The sequence below is a fragment of the Anabas testudineus genome, chromosome 6 (genome assembly GCF_900324465.2).
Source record: "Anabas testudineus chromosome 6, fAnaTes1.2, whole genome shotgun sequence".
Classification (NCBI taxonomy): domain Eukaryota; kingdom Metazoa; phylum Chordata; class Actinopteri; order Anabantiformes; family Anabantidae; genus Anabas; species Anabas testudineus.
The window spans coordinates 19,640,669-19,661,630 of record NC_046615.1 but is presented as its reverse complement, the minus strand read 5'-3'; the positions used below and the strand labels follow the sequence as shown (position 1 = coordinate 19,661,630).

Here is a 20,962-nt window from a genome sequence, read left to right as displayed (position 1 = left end):
ACCACCAGGTCTGTATTTCAAGAAGAAAGGGATGTTTTCGCCCTTCATTTGTCAGTCAGCTGAAATGACATGTAATCAGTCCATGGCTTTAGAAAGAGCTGAAACTGGGTCAAAGTCAGCATATGACTAGAAAGCGTGAATACACAGTATCTCTATTTTGCAATAGATTTTTGTGGCTTAGACCAATAAAGAAGAACATAAAACAATCTGATCACATATTGGCATATATACATTTTTAAATTCTGATTTGAATCTCTTTAACTTGGCTGTTGTTGAAAATGAATCGAGACCAAGATGCAGGCGAGTGACTCCAGTGAACTTTGAACCCTCCTGGAGGTAAATAACATTCCTCCCAAAGATATTCTGTGCATCAGAATATCGTTCAGCAATGTTTAAGGCCATGACATGTGATTCACCACCTTTGTGATGTGAATGAAGTCTCTTTTCTCATTTCTTAACGTATTTGATTGTTGATTGTGCAGGATCTGAAGGAAGTGACAAACCTAAAATTAAAGCTGAACTGCAACACTGTTTTGGATTCTACCCACTAGGACTTTTAACCCTATTACTTACAGATCAAATAAATCTAACCTGCTTTCATCAACTGATTATTCTTTATGTTAAACATGCAGCTCTTTAGTGGCTAAATGTTCCTCTATGTTTTTCTGCAAGTCACTGTCTGTCTTCTGCTTGATGCTTGTAGGTCGTACACGGAGCTTATTAGATCTATGTTTCCTTAAAATAAGAAAACTTCCTGCTGCAACTGGACACGCTCATAGTAAACGAACAGTATAACACTGCATTAAGCTTTGGGGAATTGCAGAATTGGGTTAAAATTGTCTACGGGCATGTGATAAAGACATTTCAGATTACAGGAAGCCGACGCAATGTTAATATAAAAATCTATTTTAAAGCTTTTAAATTACTCGCAGAAACAAAAATACAAGAACAGTTTAGCGTTTGTTTCAGGGATACGATCGTGTCATTTTTTTCTGTCATGTTTTTACACTCTTACTGGCAGTAATAAATCAGCTTAGTATGAAAAAAAAAAACACAATTTGTACAAACGTACACATTGACAGTTTGTATTTAATACAGTATAGCTTGATTCAATTGTCATAGGAATGGTAATGTAATAGGTTATAACAGAACAAATATAAAATTAATGTCGATAACTGTATATCCTGGGGTAATCATATGAAAACAGTTACTGAATACAATAGAAAAATAAAATAGGGCACATTTTGCATCCATTATTGAAAAGAAAAATTATTCTCAAATCAGAGTGCATGAGAATATGGCAGACTTAAAAAATGCTTCACTACAAGCAAATTCAATATGAATTCTGTAGTAAAGAACACATTTTTCTCTTCACCTGGCAACAATATAATGCAACATATGACACACAGACACTCAGTATTTGTACATTTACTCTGTAAAAATGACAAGATACTGGGACCAGATGAAAGCATTGATTACAACCACAGTCTATTGAACTTAAAGTAACAATGATGAAAATATACTTCAAATGTCTGACTCTCAAGTGCCCAAGAAGGAGTTTATAGGGTGTAGGCACAGATTTGTGCATGCGTATTCAGCAATGCTATCATTAATTTCTGGTTTCCTTGCAAAATCCTCTTGGTTTGTCCCAATAAAGCTCTATTTAGACATTTGTATTAAGTCCAAAATGTCACTAAATGCTTCATATTTAAGCATTACTAAACTTATCAGTAACAATCAAGTTATCCCTGCATGACAGAATTCCTATTTTTATTTGTCATCTCATCCTATCACCATAAAGACTAATCTCAGAGCAGAATGGGAACGGTTAAAAGTGCTAAGACATGATTTGAGTCAAAAAACAAAGAAACAAAAAGTATTGCACTACTCATGAGGTCTTAACTGATGACTCACATAGATGTATGCTTCAATGGTATAATCACTGCAGCACAGACTGCTCTAAACAGGTGTATGTGTGTGTGTGTGCGCGCGCGCATGTGTGTGGTGGGCTTAGCGATACATTCCCACAAGCATGGTGGCACTGCTAGTGAGCAAAGGCAGCCATAGACTCTGGTCACTGTACTGAAAGTTGGGGTCAAGGTTGAAGGTCTAGGTTTCAGTGGATACATTTAGAAAAATAAAAACAAACAAAACTATCAAGAAATTAATATGTACAGTAATTTAATGAGCAATCAAATGGCCATTTGGGAGTTTACAGTCTGATAACTGAATGTGTGGCAACACATTGGGCAGTTTTATCTCTTTGTGTTTTGCATGACACGCCTTAGACTATGCATACTTAGTTCGTACCATGTATGTGGCATCTACCATACGCTAAAGATGAACGCAATATTTACGGGACGCAGGAAGTGCAAAAACTACCCTTTTATTGATGCATGACAGTGGAGATTAGACTCCCCGTATATAATATCAATGTGTCCTTAAATGATCGTTTCACCCCAAAATCTAAATTGTGTCAGTGATTCATATCTCACCTGTCAAAACTCCAATAAATACAATTTGGACATAAAAAAGCATAAAGTTGGAAACTTCAGGTTCAACTCAGCTATTTCCAAAACAATTATTATGCTTGGTACTGACTTCATGCAACGAATGAAGATATTATCCACTGCCGATAATAATGACGCTGGGGAATTCATTTGGCTACCAAAACAGAAATTTCCACAGTAGTTATTAAGGGTAAAAGTAAAAGAAGCATGTCTTTAGGGTGGATAATGGCCATCATAAAAACAACCGGAGAGTTTTAACTGATATACTGCAGGATAGATGGATATTGAGATCATTTTGGGGTGAATCGATCCTTTTAGCTCCCTACATTTTTGCCCTTTTCAATAAATAAACCAAAGGTTAATGAACATTACCTCAATCACTTCACTCAATGTACCTGACCACTCACACAACAAAACTGCACAACACTGAAGCAGTTGGTTTCAGTCTACCATGTATTTTCTGAGATACGTTCAGCAGAAAAGAAAATGTCACATTGTTGGCAGCCAGAATGTCAACACTGAAGCCTTTTTTTATCGTCACTGTCTTGGGTCACTGTCTGCTAATAAAAAAAAAAAAAGGCCTAGTTTCACAAGACAAAATCTGCGAGGAAGTTTACTTTTCCTGTATTCACTAATTGGTCACACAACACGGCATCATGGCTGGAGCTCACTGGTTGGCTGGAAGCAGGCCCTGTCTTTGGGCATGCTCCAAAATGGCATTGTAGCAGAAGTAGTATTGGTCTGGGGTTTGAATGCTGAAGGCTCTCTGTGTTCTCATGCGTCGCACTGTCTGGCACACATTTAGTGAGCCTACGTCCTGTAGCTGCGACAGACAGATGTCCAGGGCGCAGAAGGTACCTGCCAACAACAGGTCTGGTTAGCAGTGGCACTCCAAGCAGAAATGTTATTACTGTCTTAAAAGAAATGAGACAAGTCTAGGCTTTTCCTGTCTAAAACCCTAGTGTGCCATTCAGACTTCTTCTTAATCCCTGAAGTTCCTAAAAAATTGTGTCTTAACATTTTTCAGTCCTTAAAATAAGTGCTTTTAACAAACTAACTGTCTTACATTGTCTGAAAACAACCGAAGCAATGAAAAGATAAAATAAAGGTTAAGCCTTGGAACAGATCACTCACCTGTTCTCCCAATTCCGGCGCTACAATGGACCACCATTGGGGGTCCCAGTGGGTGGCCTGTCCACTGGAGTCCCAAAGCCTTCACCATTTTCCTCTGTTGTCTCTTTACGGCTCCCAGGAAATCAATGAGAGTCACAGCTGAGGTGGGAACGCCATAGTCCGGCCAGCTGAGGTACTGGAAATGGCTCACTTGTTTCTGTTCACATGTCTGAATGGATAAAAAATATTTAGGAAGGAACAGTGTGTCATTATTTGCTTCCTCACCCAGAGTTAAATAAACTAATTACAGCTTTGAACATTAAGCTGGAGCACACAGGCAAGTAACTTAGCTCAGCATTAACATTGGAGGTAGGGGGAAACAGCTAGCCTGTCTCTGGCTCGATGCAAAGTAAAAAAATTAAAATTTGCCAACCAGCACATCAAAATTTTACTACTTAACATTTATTTAATTTGTACGCAGACAGGAAAGTAAAAATGACAACATATGGATTTGCTTACATTGCTTTAATAGGACATGAACAAAGGTAGGAAAATGAATCTAGCTACGATAATTTGTGAGTGTATGTGTATATATGTAATTATGTATTTGTTGTTGTTGACTAAATGAACCCCCCCCCCACCATCTACTTTGTATTCTTACAGTGGTTTATAGTTGTACCTCAGTGTTGTGCAGTTCAAGTGTGGTGTGATTGTAGTGGGTGTGGCGGTCCACCCTTTGGTTCACCACTGCCATATGGCCATAGACCTCCTGTCCCCCTTCCTCCAGAGGCCAGTACTGTCCACACTTCCTTCGACTGCCCTCATCTGTCCTGCAGCACAGAGACAGGACATACTTAATCAACTAAATGTGTTACATTACTGGAAACTGGTAACTTCTTTGACTCAACAAATCGTTTGTGGTGTTTTTCCTATTTTAAAAATGAACTCAAATTACCTGGTTGTCATGACGATGACAAGAACATTTTGTTCCCAGACCATTCTCCAGAAATCACTGTACGTCCTTTCAAGTGGTCCTACACAGTACAACAGGGGATTGAAAGCAAATTTAAAATTACACTAGAAAGTTCAGTCAGTGATCAAATTTAATGGAGCATATCAATTTGATGGCATGGAACAGCAGCCTAATGAGCTACACATGTACTAAACCCTAATAAAAACAACCATGACTTTTAGGCATGCTAGTAAAAATTAGCTGGAGACTCTCTCCTTTTCTCATCTTTGTTTTCTGTTCTACCTAAATAACTTCAACAACTTAGTACTTGGCTAACATCCTGCCAATTTGACCTCCTCTTTGTTAGTCTCACCCTGGTCTGCCCATATTATCTGTTATTTTCATTTTGTCTTCTAACTTAAAAAAAATCTCTAATTAAACTTGTGCTTAAAATTAAGCCTGAAGGCTGAAACATGACCATTTCAATCTACACTTCACCATGTAAGTTGTGGATACAATAACACTGACTAAATCCATATGGTATTACAGTAAGAAATTGCACCAGTGCCTTAAGAACGTTCAACTCTCCACTGTTTCATCAGCCCTCGGCTTGCTCATCAGGGACAATCAGATTATTATGACTCATACACATACACTGTTCATGCACTGCTCTTTGGTTGTGTAAAGCTGCTTTGTGACAATGTCAATTGTAAAAAGCGCTCTACAAATAAAATTGAATTGAATTGAATTGAATTGTAACCTATCAGCTTTTTCTCATACATTTAGACTGTTCACTGTTAGACTATTTAGACAGTTTAAATCTTCTATCTTAGTATGATTTTTATTGGAATCAAAATAAACTTAATGTGTGCATGTGTGTATGTATGCGTGTGTGTGTGTGTGTTTGGGACTTCAACTAAATGCCATGTCAATGAAATTCCAGATTGACTAATTATGTCACATACTAAACAAAAACATCATGCTCCTGTATACTGTAAAATCTGAAATGTAATAATCACTTAAACATTATAAAAACTGAACATACAAAAAGAACGAACTTGTCTTCACCTGTAAATACAAACTTATTAAAAATTATGTGTCATACCTTGAGTACCAATGTATGCATTCTTTTGTTTGTAGCCATCCATGAAGCTTGCATTGATGTAGTCTGATCTCTGTAGAAACATTACAGGTTTGTCACCAGAGATAAAGGGAAATTGTGCAAAATCTGAAGTAAACATGCAAGTTCAAGAAAACACTATGAATCACTCTTATAACTGAATGAGACTGTACTGCTCAGTTGTCTGCTGACGAAGACAAAAGAATCCAAATTATTCTGCTTTTCACACTAGCAGTTTTTTTTGTGGCTGCTATTTATGACACCTGTAAGATGCAGAATTTGAAGTGAAGAAGGAACTTACCTCGTTCCTTCTGGGTTTCAAACGAACTCTGGTCTGATCAAGGCACAGCACATCTCCATAGCGATTCTTCTCCTGATTGTAGGCTGCTCTGTAGACAATTACCACAATCAAATAAAACAATTTAATCATAGCTAGCTTTTGCCTGTTAACTATGACAACCCAGTTCACAAACTAAGAACCTAATTTCCCCAAGATATATTTATTAAAAGATACCTTCAATGAAATAAAATAAATGAGTCTGAACATGGTAACCACTCGTGCAGGGATAAATAATATAATATAATATAAATTAAGTAATATAGCTAGCTTACAGATGTCAGTCTTCATCTGCCAGTAGTATAGGTTTAGGTCAACAATATTTAATACAATACTTCTAAGAGTAAGGCACTTTAGGACAATCTTCCTTTAAAACTGAATAAATTACAAATTACTTTGTTTCCTAGGGAATTAACCTTAGCCAAATTAATTATATGCCTAATGTATGTTGTTTGAGTAATGATCCCATAACTGTAAAATAAATTTAGGGCAATCAATGCCAACCCTAAAATCTTGAGGTAAACTCACTGTGCACAGTGGAAGGTTCCTGGTGGTGGTTCTCTGCGGAGCTCCTCATATTCCTGATGGATACCTGAGCGCTGAAGCCTGCCGAGGTGTGCCAGCAGCTCCTGCGGGCGCATGGATTCAGGCCCAGGGACGTGAATGGACGTATCTTCCAAGGGGATACCCACCAGCTCATCCACTGGGTCTACTCTGCCATTCTGGCCCGCCAGTAGCTGCTGGTTCCAGCTGTAAGTGTCCAGGGGCAACAAGCCACCAAGGTGCTGAGGGAGGCAGTCTCTGGGGAGGTGTTGACGTAGCTCTGCCATTTTTACCATCTGAACCTGGAGTTTATAAATTCAGAAGGTGATAATCAGTTTTATTCTAATTTTATTTTCTTCTCTTGATTGCATAAATAACCCTGAAACACATCCACATTTCTTTATTTACCCTCTCCCGAAGTTTCTCCTTGAGAAGCAGGCTGAGCAGATTGTAGGGCACTCGAAACCACACTGGGGCCCCAACAATCAACACCTTCTTCAGCCTGGCAGGGAACGCCCCCTGTTGGAAAGAGACAGCACAACTAATAAGAAACTACAGGTTACAGTGTGTCACAGATCCAACAGGATTCATTTAGATTTTGAACAAATTCTTTGTTGTAAGTCAATCTCAATCTCATATCATTTGTTAAGAGAAAGCGCAGGGAAAACTTGTTAGGCAACGATGCCAAACACCACACCACCATGCCACCCAAGACAAGCAAATGTTGGAGACAATTCAACCAAACCTCATTATATTTTATCTACTCTATATTGTGGTGCCTTGCTTCTACACTTAAAATTCTACTGACGACAACTTATCTTCTTGTCAATTTTGTAGTTCAGCATCTAGGCACAAAATACATGCTGCTGATATGGTCACAGAAATGTCTTTGTTATTGACTCCAGATTATATACTACTACCGCCCTGAAGCATAAATCACTTGCAGGGAGACATACAGGTAATGCCCAAAATAAGCACCACTAGTTTGTATTATGCAGCCATAATTTAGCAGTTATGTATTAACCTTGTCCTTGAAGGGAGTGAACCATTTTCAACAATGACAGAATATTCATCTCTCCAATTCTGTGATCATAGTATTATTAGCCGCATTGAAAACTTGATATTATATATCATGATATTTTTCATCAGAATGTTTGAGGATTTAGACACACAAAAAGTTATTATGTAAAATGTAGAAGAAATATTTAGGATGCTGCAACATTTAGTGTTGTGACATTGATGTTAACTCATCTGTACAAAAAGTTAGACCCAGTGATTTTTTCACTTTTTCACTTCCACTAAGGCACATGTTGAGAAGACAAGGATCTACTCAGAGGCTTGTTACAGTAGAATCAAGCTGCAACCATTGTGTGTGTGTGTGTGTAGTCTCATAGATAGATAGATAGATAGATATATATGAGACTACACACACACACACACACACACACACACGTGTGTGTGTGTGTGTGTGTGTGTGTGTGTGTGTGTGTGTGTGTGTGTGTGTGTGTGTCTTTAATAACACATCCCACAGCACTGAATTTTAACCTTGAGCAAGTTGAGGATCTTCTTGCTGAGGTCCAGCTCAAAGTTTGTGTAGTTGGATCCTGCCATGTCATAAATGAACACCAAGCCATTCCTCTGGGTCTCAAAGCTGTGGAAAAGAAAACCAAAAAATAAAACAGAAACATACACACATTAGGTAAAAATACAGGGATTTTGTTTTATTATTTATTTTGTAAGCACTTCAAATACAGCATGGTTGCCATGCATTACATTTATTCCTCAAGGAAAACAGACCTACTTGTAAATAACCTGAATGATATATAAGTGATGTATTAGTGGTAAGGTTTCTAGTAACACAGAAAGCCGAGCTATTTTATTGCAGTTTATTTTATACCCTAGCAATCAGTTTGAAACTGCCGTCCTCACCTTTCCACGGCCCGATCCAGGAGGTAGAAGAGAGCTTGAAGCACCACATGGTTGCCTGTTTTGTTAGGATGATGAAGTTTGGCTGTGTACAGGGCGATGGAGGCCCCTGAAGGGTCCCGTGCACTCTGAAAATATACAATACACAATGGTTACGTCAGTTGTCAACCTTATGTAACAAGCTTATCATACTTTCAACCTTCATTTCCTGCACTAACCTATGAAATGTATGTTGGTACATTTACCTCCATTATCTGAGCTCCAGGTCAGACATTAACAGGAAAAACAGGAAAACTTCATTTGGACCCTTTATTCTAAAAGTTAAATTTCTTTATTTTTCACTTGTTGGATTCTTTATCACTGGGATCAAGCTTTACAGGAGCTGTACTTCAGGGACAAGACAGCTAAATGGAAACTATGCAGAAATGAAGGATGAACAATGACCACATGGGGGCACTTAAGTTCATATACTGCTTACTGGCCTCCTGCCAAAAGGGGCTGTCAACAATTCAGCAGGAGGAATAGTTCTCGTCAATAATGATACTGCACATCTTGCAGCTCCTTTCTTTCTGAAGGGGACAAAGAATATAATATTCATGTTGAGGCTGCTAGTATCAGAAGAAGTAGGCGCTCTTGATTTGAATAAAGTCACCATCCAAAGATGCTCCTGGAACTGTCTGTTGTAAGCAAATAAGCCAGTGTTATCGGGCATCGGGACTAAAAATACCTCAGACAGGATATGAAGCCCTCTGCTGAGGCTGGAGAACTCAGACGTCAGACAAGAGGATGTGCAGCATCAATGCCACTGTGGCACGTCAATGGGGAAGGAAGAGGGGAAACACAGGAGATTGAGAGTGTGTGCGTGTGTGTGTGTGTGTGTGCACACTGAAAGGGGGGCATATTTTGTGATTGGGCTGACAAAAGGCTAAATTTATCTGACACTGGAACATTGCTTGGCTTGAAGATCAGCCAATCAATAGCTTACACCCCAAAAGGACCCTTAGTGCTTTTTCTTTTTTCTTTTTTTTAAACAAAGGATAAGACAAAGTAAGACAATGACAGAATTTCTGTGCAACACAGGAAACGTTTTTGTTAGCTTTATTACAGTCTGAGTAAAGCAAAGTTTTACTATATCAGACAACAACTAATGAAATGAGCGTGTAATAGTATCATCACAACAACAAATGCGCAAAAACTGATATGCAACAGCTGAATGTGGGATTGTAAGCTGAGACATTAAAAGACGAGCCTGGTGTTATTCTCACTCATGAAAAGACAAAAAAAACCAACAATGCCCGTCTCAGCACTTTCTGGCTTTCCCACCATGTCTGGGGCACTCAATACCACTGGTTCCTCCTGAACATGTTAATCCCTAAAAAAACAGCCACAAATAAATAATTTCATGTTTAAAAAGGCTATAGGTAGTTTCTTTTAATTTTTCTTTAATATGACAACAGACTGGACCTTTCCATTTAATTAATGCCAAATGCAGGGTGACATATAAAGAACACTCTTACCAACACAGTAAACTTTCCACTGAGCAGCTCTGAGCGCAGCGGTTCCTCCAGAGGCTGAAGTCTGACGATTCCTTCTTTAAGACGGGTTTCCTGAAAAAAAAAAAAAAAAGACCACAACAGGTGAAGTCAAGCTGTGGAGTTACTATAACAGGCCGCAAGTTTGAGGTGAATTCCTCTCTATGAACAATGGAGAATTACTGTACAGGCCTTATTTTCCTGCCAAGAGGATCTCTGTCTGCAAGGTTTCCATGACCTTTTCTCTCCCTGAGGAGTTTCTTGAACTTACTAAGGCCAAACTTAGGATGTGCCATTTCCATTTACTAATTTTTTTGTTTTTGATAACTACACAGACCACTGATGAAGTTAGGTTGGGATCAATCACTATGACTTATGATGAAAACTGAGCTCAGTGTAAAAGACGTTATGAGAACGTCTTTTACACTGAGCTCAGTTTTCATAGAGGCTTTTCCAGTTGAACAAATAGACATAATGGAAAGTGCCTCTGGTTAGTTATTCCTTGTCCTTTTAATATTACTTAAACCGGTGATGTGTCATTGGTATGGGAAGACAAAATCAGAAGAGGAAATAACACACACACAAATTAAATAATATAAATAAATACAATTATGCAGGAAGGCAGCCATATTTAATATCAGAGTGCTGCAGATAGACCTAATGCTGTAATACATACTGCATTCCTCACAGTTAATTTTAAGCTGTCATATCTGGAGATACAGATACAAGCATTTACAAGTGTAAATGCAGCACAGACATGTCATCAGCTTTCAGGTTAATATGGGGAACTTGTTAGCACACAGTTACTGTTATGAATTAACATAAGCATTTGTTAGCAGTCTTTTTTTTGGCCACCTGATGAACGGGTGTCAAATATTTGCTCTTGTTTTGGTCTCCAATAACTTCCGAGGGTTAAAAAATGCTAAGATACTCCACTGGGAAGAAAGAGGGTGAGAGCTTGATGATGAATCTCTTTTGATTTGGTCTTACGTATTTGTTTTTCGTGATCAACGTCAAATCACAAAGTATTGCTTACATCTACTTAAAATAATCATGCTAACATACAACCAGTTCTGCTCAATTCTTGTAACTGTGCTGAAGTAGAGAACACTGAATGGAACTACCCACGTGGCAGTTACAGTAGATTAGACAATATAAATATTTTATGCCAAGTCTTACACCATCAACCACCTTTGTTTGAGTGCCAGCTTGGCCTGTTTGTAGAACAACCCCCAACCAAACAAGCACTGGAAACTTTCCCCCCCGAGTTTGTTCTGACAAATTACTTGTCCTCAGCCTCTGTCCTGGTGCTGACGCAGCATGAAACTGAGTTAAATGAACTGTGGCGTGGCAGGGGAGACTAATCCCTCTCAAAGTCGCATTCAAGACATTCATAAATGAGTTGCATTTATGCAAGCCAACTATTCATTGCTGAAATAAGAATCCACCTTGGTGATTGAAGTGATTTTACTTAAAGGTAGGTGGTAAAACCCTGCCATGTCTTGAAGCTATTCAGGTCATTAGGATCTGTGCGAGATGTCTGAAGACTTTCCGTTAGCCGCAGTGGATAAACTGGAGGAGATCTGAGCAGATAAATCCCTTCAGATATGGCCAGAATGAAATTTACAGCATTAAAGTCCATTTAGGGGCAAAAATGAGATATTATCCTCAAACTCATGGTAGTTATTAAGTGGCTCGGAGGAGAATGTCTTGATTATGTCATTATGCAGATGTTATTTTCAGATCATAAGGTAAATGAGACCTGCAGTCTGATCCACTGGCCGTGCCCTTAAGGTTTTATCTTGATTATCATTTTCCGGCTCGATGGTATAATATCACCCGCGGATATATCAGCGATATGTAGTGAACAGACATCTTTCTATGCTACATTAGATTATGTTCTTCCCTCAGTGAGTCCTGACACGCCACTCATTCTGTTTTCAGCTGTGGCGCATAGTGAGTTGGCCTCTCAACATCTCTATAGCCAGATACAGCTGGTTGATAGATATATTCCAATGCACATTTGGAACTGTGGCCTGTTTCACTTTACAGTTCTCCCTAGGGTTGTGGTTAAGAGCAGAACAAACAAACAAACAGGAAACAAAAAAAGAGAAGATCACCAATGTTCATTAGAGGCGCACACAGTGGTTGTTATTCTCTAATGCATCAATAGATCCTATTAGTGCAGAGAAACCCCATTTAAACTCTGTTATTTTACTTATGTATATGTTGAAAACATGTCATTCTATCATTGTGCTTTAATGTTTTACATGCAGGCCAGACATGCCCTTCCCTATGAAACTTTGTTCATGTTCCTTCTTTATGCTAACCTCGTAACCTCAGCCATACCAACCAGTGAACTTTTCTGCTGACAACACAGCACTGAAAACACTTTGTGATAAACTTCAAACTCTCTAAAAAGCCGAATAAGCTTGCATGCCGTTTCTTGAAATATCCCCACACAGTGTTTAATTCACTGTGTGAGTTTGAGTGTGTGCGCATTTGGCCTGAGGTTTCTGGTGCATCTGTTTAGGCAATCTCATGCTTGGCCAAGGATTCTGAAGAAATATGTTCAATAAAAATGTAATTTGCTGTCGGGATCAACCTGCATCTATGTGTTGTTTGATTGCTATTCATCATTTTACAAATGTGCTCTAGTCATTTGGGACATACTATATGGGTTTCAAAAGGACCAAATGCTGCAGAAATACTCTTTGTCAGAGTAGACAGAGAGGTAACAGCCTGAAATGCTAGAGGCAAATTGTTACCAACTTTGGTTTTGTGTCATAGCTGTCCAACCAGGCAAAATAATACAATTAGTTATGCGGAAAGTCTGGTTGATGCACTAAATAATAAACAAATTAAATTACATTATATAAACAAAAATTGTTCCGAGGTGGGTGTGGACTATCGCGATAATATTGAAATTGAAAGTGTTTAGATACAATATGTTTCTCTGTGGAGAAAAAAAAACTGCATTGCTGGATTACTGGAAACCAAACCGGATTGTAAATTAAGATGAAAGTACAACTATTTTTTTCCTAATGACATGTGCTTACTCTGGCTGTGTTATAAATGTGTAACTGGCTTATAATAATGTCAAGCAAGAAGCATCATTATCACTGAAAACTCTTTTTATGAGATAAAGGTAATGAGACAAGAGGGTGTCCCTTTGCTGGTGCCTATGTAACATTTATTCAATTAGTATAGGAGGGTTTCAATAGTTGAAGTGTATAAATAAAATGTGTCAGTAGCATTAAGTATTATGAACTGGCCTGTACCAAAGTAAGCAAACCTAATATTAAGTTATTGAAATAAAACCACTTTTCTAACTTGACAATGTCATGTTATTTTTGAGACTGATGCACTAAGTCGTTTTAATGAGCAACTAATCAAATACTGTTTGTTCAAAACTCAGTTGTGTCACAATTATTGAATAATTTTGGGACTTCTTCTCCATATGACAATGCTGACTGACCACTTGGTTAGCTAATTATTGTATTGACAATAAACACAAAATATTCACAGCAAAATCTAAAATGGCAACAGTGTCTAAATTTATTTTATTAGTTTCTCCTTACCCTGTAGCTGTGGAAAAGTTCAATGGCTCGAAGAACGTCAAACTTGCGAGCCATGAGGAACTTGACAGCCAATTCTCTGGAAAGAGGAGACACTCCATGCTGACTGGTCCACTTGTTGATTTCCTCCAGAAACTGCCTGGTGGCCTGAAACGGACACAGATCACGGGTCACAAACTCCCATAATTGAAGGGTCAAGCAGGAAGGAAGTGAAACTGGGCTTTTAACTCGATACTTCTTCGAGGGGAAGTGCTATCCATGGTTTCCCAGAATATTTGACACAATTAGGTGTTTGAGTGAGACATTTATCATAATGGATTGTGGGCCGGTGTGTAGACTGAAGCCCTACTTGCTGTGAATGAATATGTAGAGTGTACACAGACAGGGAGTTACAAAACTGAATGTGTGAACTGTAATTTTTGCAGTCAGCCAGTTATACTAGTTCATCTCATGTGTTAACCACAGCTATCTTTGGAAAACAATCTGGCACTTTCTGGAAGCCATGAGGGGGGAAAAAAACTGGTTAATCTAAAATGAACAAGTAAAACTACATAGTGAAGCAATTAAACACCAGCATGGGGAACAGGGATGTTTGCCTAGTGAATGAAAACTAGTTGGAATCCTGCTGAACTAGTGTTTATGACTTAAAGCAGCAATAATGACGGACAACATATGGAGACATTTAATAGTAGTTAGCAGTAATATCATTGACATCGATTGCTGAGATATAACAACTAATAACCCTGAAGTTATTGGCTAGAAAGATGATGTGTGGTAAAAAGGATGTCAGTGATGGCAATGGAATTTTAAAAGGGTATTAGGTTTGATTTGTTACATGAACCCAGTTCTGGTTTATTCCTTTTCCACAGAAAGAACATGATTAATTGGAAAACAAACTCTGTGATGGTAAAGTTTCCAAATGTGGATCTAACATGCTTTAAGATGGATAGGCCAATTAGTTACTTTGCATGAGCTAAATGCATAAGATATCTTCCAAATAACTTATGCATTTAGCCAGCAGTCTTTGAAGAGCTTCCTGTCCTCTCTGCTCTCCCTCCTTCTCCACCACTCTTCGTACTGACACAGTTAACAAGTCGGCACCCAGTGAATTGTCTAAAGGCGACAGAGGAGGCAATGAAAGCTCACACTTTAAACACAGGGTTCCGCTTCTCTGGTCAGGCACAGGAGCGTGGGGCATGGGGCATACACGGGAGACAGGAAGTCAAGTTCTGTGAATCCGCAGCTCTTTAGGAATACAAAACGACCACTGACAAGCTCTGAGCTTCAAGACAGGATCCCACTGTCTCGCCTCAGGAAAGCCAGTGCTTTCAAAGACAGGAGGGCCTGCAGCTTCTGCTCTGTTCAGATGCCTTAACATGCAAGGGATGAAGGATGACTGCACCTGACAGGGCTTCAGTTGGTTCATTTCCAATAGGGGTAAAAGAAAGATAAGAGGATGAGTGATATTTTGAATTCCTTTTAATGTCTTACAGAGTTTATCTTTTTTGAGCAGATTACATATAATTAGAAAGGGACTACATTATAGAAATAACCAGTAACTATTTAGACATCAATTGACTTTCTTAGGCCACAAAGGTAAACTATGAACTATGTGAGATCTGACTCCATTACTGTGAAGAATAGAGCCACTATAGTAATTTTCAGTAAGGAAAGTGTCTGACTTTTAAACAAATCTGTGATTTCAACAAGATTTATAAAACCTAAAAACATTTTTTCTATAGTGTTTTTATAAGCATTGTAAAACTTTATTCTATGTTTTCAGTTTATAAAGTAGATGCTGCAGATATTCTACATTAGTATTTCTAGGTCACATATTAAAATATATTAGACTGCCTTTTAACAGAAAGTTCAGAAGTTCCATCTAATGTGGGCTGTCAGCTCTTTGTTGTTGCACTGTGAAGTGTTAATCCTTCAGTGTTGGCCAAAGACAACTTCCTGTCAGATTGCTGTCAGGTACACTCGGGTTTCCAAGATTTCAATGGTCTGACAGCTGCTCTTTCTCTCTTAGCCTTTTAAGGAGAGCCTGCCAACTCCAGGCAGTGACCCTCTGTTCCTGGAGAAGCCTGGCTTGTTTGGTTTTTCTGCACTAGGGGCCATATCCGCCAGAGTGGAATTTGAGGATGAACCAGTTTGTTTTCATGATAGCACACCGGCCTGCAGTGGAAGACTCACTGCGGAGGAGTGACTTATTCTATTCCTGTAGGATGCATAAATATTTGCTTGACTTGCTCCAGTTCTGATAGTGCATCTTTTCCCCCAACGTTTTGATTATTCATTTTAAAAACACACAATTTTGGCTTATGCTGCCTGACAAAAATCCAAACAGACTAAGATATCAGTGGAAGTACACCACTGATTGCAAGTCTTTATTACTTCTATATTCATGTCCTCAATCTTTTTTTTTTTCTAAAACTGAGATATTTAAAGAGGCGTTTGGCCTTCTTTGTGGTACAACACTGCTGCGCTAGTAACTAGTAGATGAAGCTGTGGTTGGTTCTTGGTCAAATGGCCCAAAAAGATCTGGATCTAACAGGTTTGTCTGTAACATGGAGTAACCTTGAGCACTTTTGGTCTTTGAGTGAGAGTGAAAGAAAGACAGTAAATGTACAAAAAAAAGTTATAGCAATGTTTATGTATGTTGTCAATTATTTCTTAGAAAAAAAGAGCATCCAAATTGGCTAAAATCTGAATCTTCAGTTGCGATTATTTCAGATAAATAATCATGATTGTTTGTGTTTTACTAGCTTAAAAATATGGAATATATTAAACACATAATTTTTATTAATGTCTGAACTTAATTTAGATGTGTTGTGCTGGGGTAATGATAATGTACTTCCTGAATTACTGGCAGACCTACTGTACATTGGATCTTTTTATTGTTCTGTACTTACAGTCATGATCATTCTCTACAAGAACTGGTGTCAGAACTGACATACTTTGTCTTGTATTCACATTCCAGACAGAAGGAGTTATGCTGTAGTTGGTGACTGTATTAACTGTCTAAATGGTTACTGTTGTCAAAACTGAAAGAAATTCCGTTTCATAGTAAAGTAATGCGAGGTAACTCCACTTTTACCCCTTAAACCCACAGACAGGGCTAATACATTTCATAATTATTATGTGTATGGGAGACTCAGGGCCACTCTTAATATTATCTTTCCAGAATCAATTGTAATACAGATACCATGCTAATCTATTTACAAATATAGGACTGCTTTTGCCAAGCTGCTTCACTTCAATTCAGCGAGTCCTATTTGGCACGAGTCAATACCAAAACAGGAAGTCAATAACGTCACTATCTCTCTATTCCCTACTTTCTCTCACTCCACTGCTTCCTGGGAGTAGACACAACTCAACACAATAACACAACAAAACGCACACATTCTATAAAGCACATGACAGACACGCACACACACACTGTAACTCATAAACTCCCCCTTCCCCCGGGTACAGTGGAAATGCTTTTAACAGCTGCCTTTAGAATAAAGTTCCACTACACCCGTGTATGCTCCCAAGAGAGCTACGCTGACACACACACAGACAGACACACACTTCACCCAATCACCCTCCCCACACACACACACACACACACACACACACACACACACACACACACACACACACAGTAATGAGGGCGTCCGGTGCCCTAGCAGGGGCCCTGGCTCACACAGGAAATGGAGTTGCCAGATAAGGCTTTCAGCTGGTCAGATGATGAGGGGAATCAGTGGTAGGTGAAGACATAAAATCAGCACCACAGAAGAAGACTTACAATATTATACACACAGGATTCAAAGTGTAGCTGGTGTAAACACATTATTATTCTCCCACACTGTTTCCTGTTCAGAGTGAAATGAATAATCATGTAAATTAATAATAAGAATGTAAGATAATATAGAGATCTGAGTTGCGATGCCTTGGATGCTTTTAAAACAACATGGAATCTACAAAAGAGAAACTTTTTGGTCTTGTTCTATGTTTGAAAACAAGCGTGTATGTGCAGCAATTGAATAAAAAGGGAGAATATCAACGATTAGAGCTCCTCAGAAATATTTCACATTATAAAATAAAGTAAAATGTATTTTCCTAACCTTTACAGTACTCCAAGTATGTACACTGTGCTTAGATATTACAGTTTACCCACTTTTTTCCCCCTTCACAACATTACAAGCACGACTCTACGTTTCGACTGTCTACCTTTGTGAATCAGCCAAACGTGAAGCCAGGCAGCTTTTTTTTTTTTTCCGCCTTTATCACGATCTGTACCCAAGAATGAGCAACTCTGTAACACGATATGAATTATTTTACATCCGTGGAAGCTGATAAAGGCGAGCTCGGCCTGTTTCGCAACAGTCCAGCTCAGCCGCCGGAGAGAGGAACCGACAGTGATGCAACGACAGCAATAATGCGCCAGAAATCGATACAATATTTCCGCTCGGTTTTCGGGACCATTTCGCAACGAATCCACTTTTGCGCACTGCCATCGCCAGACGCTGCGGTTGGCACACGCAGTGCACAGGGCCAAATGCATCCAGGTGGAGAGGCCAGCTTAGGCTGAGACATTTAGTGCGATATAACAGGGAACAGCACGAGTGTAAACGTAACTATAAAGGCCTACCTGTTCCTCCTCCGCCGATAAAGTAGCTGCCATGGTCCCCGTTAGTTCTCCGGTCCCCTTTTACCGAGACGCGTCCTTTGCATAAAGTGGAGACTGACGGAGAGCTGTGTACGCCTGTCCCTCGTGTGACAAACGGGGTTTAGGGGTTGTCCCTCTCCTTCAAAGTTGAAGGCATCAGAAACGCTGCAGTTGGGAGCTGAATGAGTCTCTTCTCTTTCTAATCTTGGACTGCGAAACACGGAGGCCACTTAGCTTGAATGCGCCATCCAAACTATCGAGAGAGAGCCGCTGATGTTGTGTCAGATTTCACCTAGAAGACGGGGAAGGAAACAAAAAACAAAACAGAGGACAACACTCGAGCAGTCGGACGAGGCTTTGATCACCGGATTCAGACCATGATCTGCTGCTCATCCATCCACCCTTCCACAGATCAGAGGGCTGCAGCTGCCCGCTGACTCCTCCATGCCACGAACTGGAAGTTTTATGGCTCTGAACGTCGCCTTTATGTTGTGCGAAGGAGAGAGAGAGGAACACACTCACGCAGCCCCGGACAGAGGGAGCTCGGAGGCTATCCCCGACTGCATGCTGCTCTACCCCCTGGTGGATAAGTCTAGAAAATAACAAAAGCTCACTGACCTCGGCCTTCATTCATAAAAATAGGAAACCAAACAGGAAAGTCACGAACTAGCTTGACAGCTTGGATGTGGTGTTAGCATGACTCTGAAATACAAGACAGTGTATGTATTAAAAAAAGAAAATGACTTACGCAACAAAGAATTAAATGCATCTGCTGAGGAAGAAGGTTCCTTACCTTAAAGTAAAAGGTTGTTATTGGGTAATGCATATATTTAGTTTTTTGCCAAGAGTTAGCGTAGTTAGCTAACTAACTAGCTAACTGAGGCTAACGTTACCTAGCATAAATATGAAGTAACAGCTGCTTAGCTTAGCTTAGCAACACAACCACTAGAAATGGCTAGTTAACGTGGCTTTGTCCAAAGTGATAGTCTATCTAAAACTCACCACTTAGTATGTTTGGTCCAACGTGGTTAATTTGTACAAATGTCGATTAATAAAGTAAAAAATCCGCCAAACTGTTCAAGCTGTTGCCAGGCAACCTGCAGTTGCTCCTAGCAAGAAGTTGGTTTATGCTAATTCTCCCTTTTTACGCTAAATATTTGTTTTTCTAGTAATAAAACAGGCGACATGCAACATGTTAAAGGCTGATTGGGATTTTGTAACAGAAACATACATGTCAGGTGTCTACATTTCCAATTTTTCTGCTATGTAGCTGTAGCCAGCTTCATATTTAATGGACAGACATGGTGATGTTAGCGTTACCAGTGCTATCTAGCTTGCTAGAGCTAAACCACTGTACAAAAGCAAACACATTTCTCATATTTAAATGAATTAACTAAACTAAATGTATATTTTTTTTAGAAATGTGCTGATTTGCTTTCTTGCCAACACTAACCTAGATAAGAACAATCATAGGCTAAGCTTGTCTGTGACATTACCCAGCAGACAGTTAGCTTAGCTTAGCAGTGTTTTCTTGTTCGAAAGTCACATGCAGTCAATTTAAAGACCAACATGGCCAAATTGCTCAGGATCAGGGCTTTATGAAAATAGCATTTAAGTTTCAGTTTAAGACATGCATTTAAAAGCAGGACACTAGTTTAGAGGCTTATTGTGGAGCAGAATGGAAACTTAAGCCTCCATTATTTGAACTTTCTACCTGTATGAGAATGAACTTCTTAGTGAAGAGACATAGTCTCTGTCCATTACTTTCATATTTGTGTTAGTAATAAGTCTACATTAGAACAGCACTGTTGAAACTATCTATGCACTTTACTAAATGCATCAAATAGATAACTAATAATAGGAGCAGGACCTCCCGTAACAAATTAGTTGCAAGAATAGCAATTTAATTAGTGAAACTCTCCACTCATGCACCCCCAGGCTGCATCACAACACAGAACACTTTACAGGAATTGCATGACATCACAGGAAATAGAAAATACCAGTCAGTACCATAAAGTCACTGTAATATGACCCACAGCACATTGCAGGTCTCCCTTGGAATATTACAGTGTGCTGATGTATTTCAGCGGGGATGTTCGTTCTAGTGCAGTCAGGACATTGCATTTCCTGCAAGATTATTGTTGCCTGTGCAGTGTGTGTGTTTTTGATGAGACTGTAACAGGAATGTGGTAGGAAGGTGTGAGAGGGTAGAACCATTTGTAATGCTATGATCACCTTCATATCTTATACATTCATCAGCCACAACTTTTATACCATCTGGTGGTTTTACGGTTGTGGTGGACAGGGTTCAGCATGGGCGTGCTGGTCTGTGGCTGTGCAGCTTCATACGCAGCGAGCTGCGATGCACTGCACTGCATCTTCTAACAGCTGTCAGTCATGGCCAGCAGTAAATTTTTCCCATGCTGACCCATCTCCCACCTCGACATTCACCCAGTTTGTGGGTGGTCTGTGCATACCTGTAGATAAAGAAGGAGCCAGGTAGGCTGTTTATTTCTCTGACTTAACATGATTTTCAAGGGGAAGGTTGGAAACAATCATAGACGGTTTGTTTTTTTCCCACAAAAAAACAAGGTCCCACAATAGGTGAACTGTAAATAATAAGGCGTGAGAAAGTCTGGCTTGAAAGCCAAAGGGAAAAGGGAGTGGACAACAATAGACTTCCTGTGAAGCCAGCTG

General features: G+C 39.3%; 1 protein-coding gene across 1 annotated transcript; it reads right to left on the bottom strand.

The window, feature by feature from the left end:
- Positions 1-1,071: 1,071 nt before the first annotated feature.
- Positions 1,072-19,438, bottom strand: ptpn9a (protein tyrosine phosphatase non-receptor type 9a). Its single transcript, XM_026365289.1, has 13 exons — positions 18,248-19,438; positions 13,615-13,758; positions 10,019-10,108; positions 8,505-8,629; positions 8,121-8,226; positions 6,984-7,094; positions 6,561-6,877; positions 5,997-6,084; positions 5,681-5,750; positions 4,579-4,657; positions 4,303-4,453; positions 3,645-3,852; positions 1,072-3,368 (listed from the first exon to the last, which is right to left on the bottom strand). Exons 1-13 carry the CDS (start codon positions 18,278-18,280, stop codon positions 3,178-3,180), a joined length of 1,713 nt encoding a protein of 570 aa, XP_026221074.1. The 5' UTR covers positions 18,281-19,438; the 3' UTR covers positions 1,072-3,177.
- Between the last annotated feature and the right edge of the window lie 1,524 nt (positions 19,439-20,962).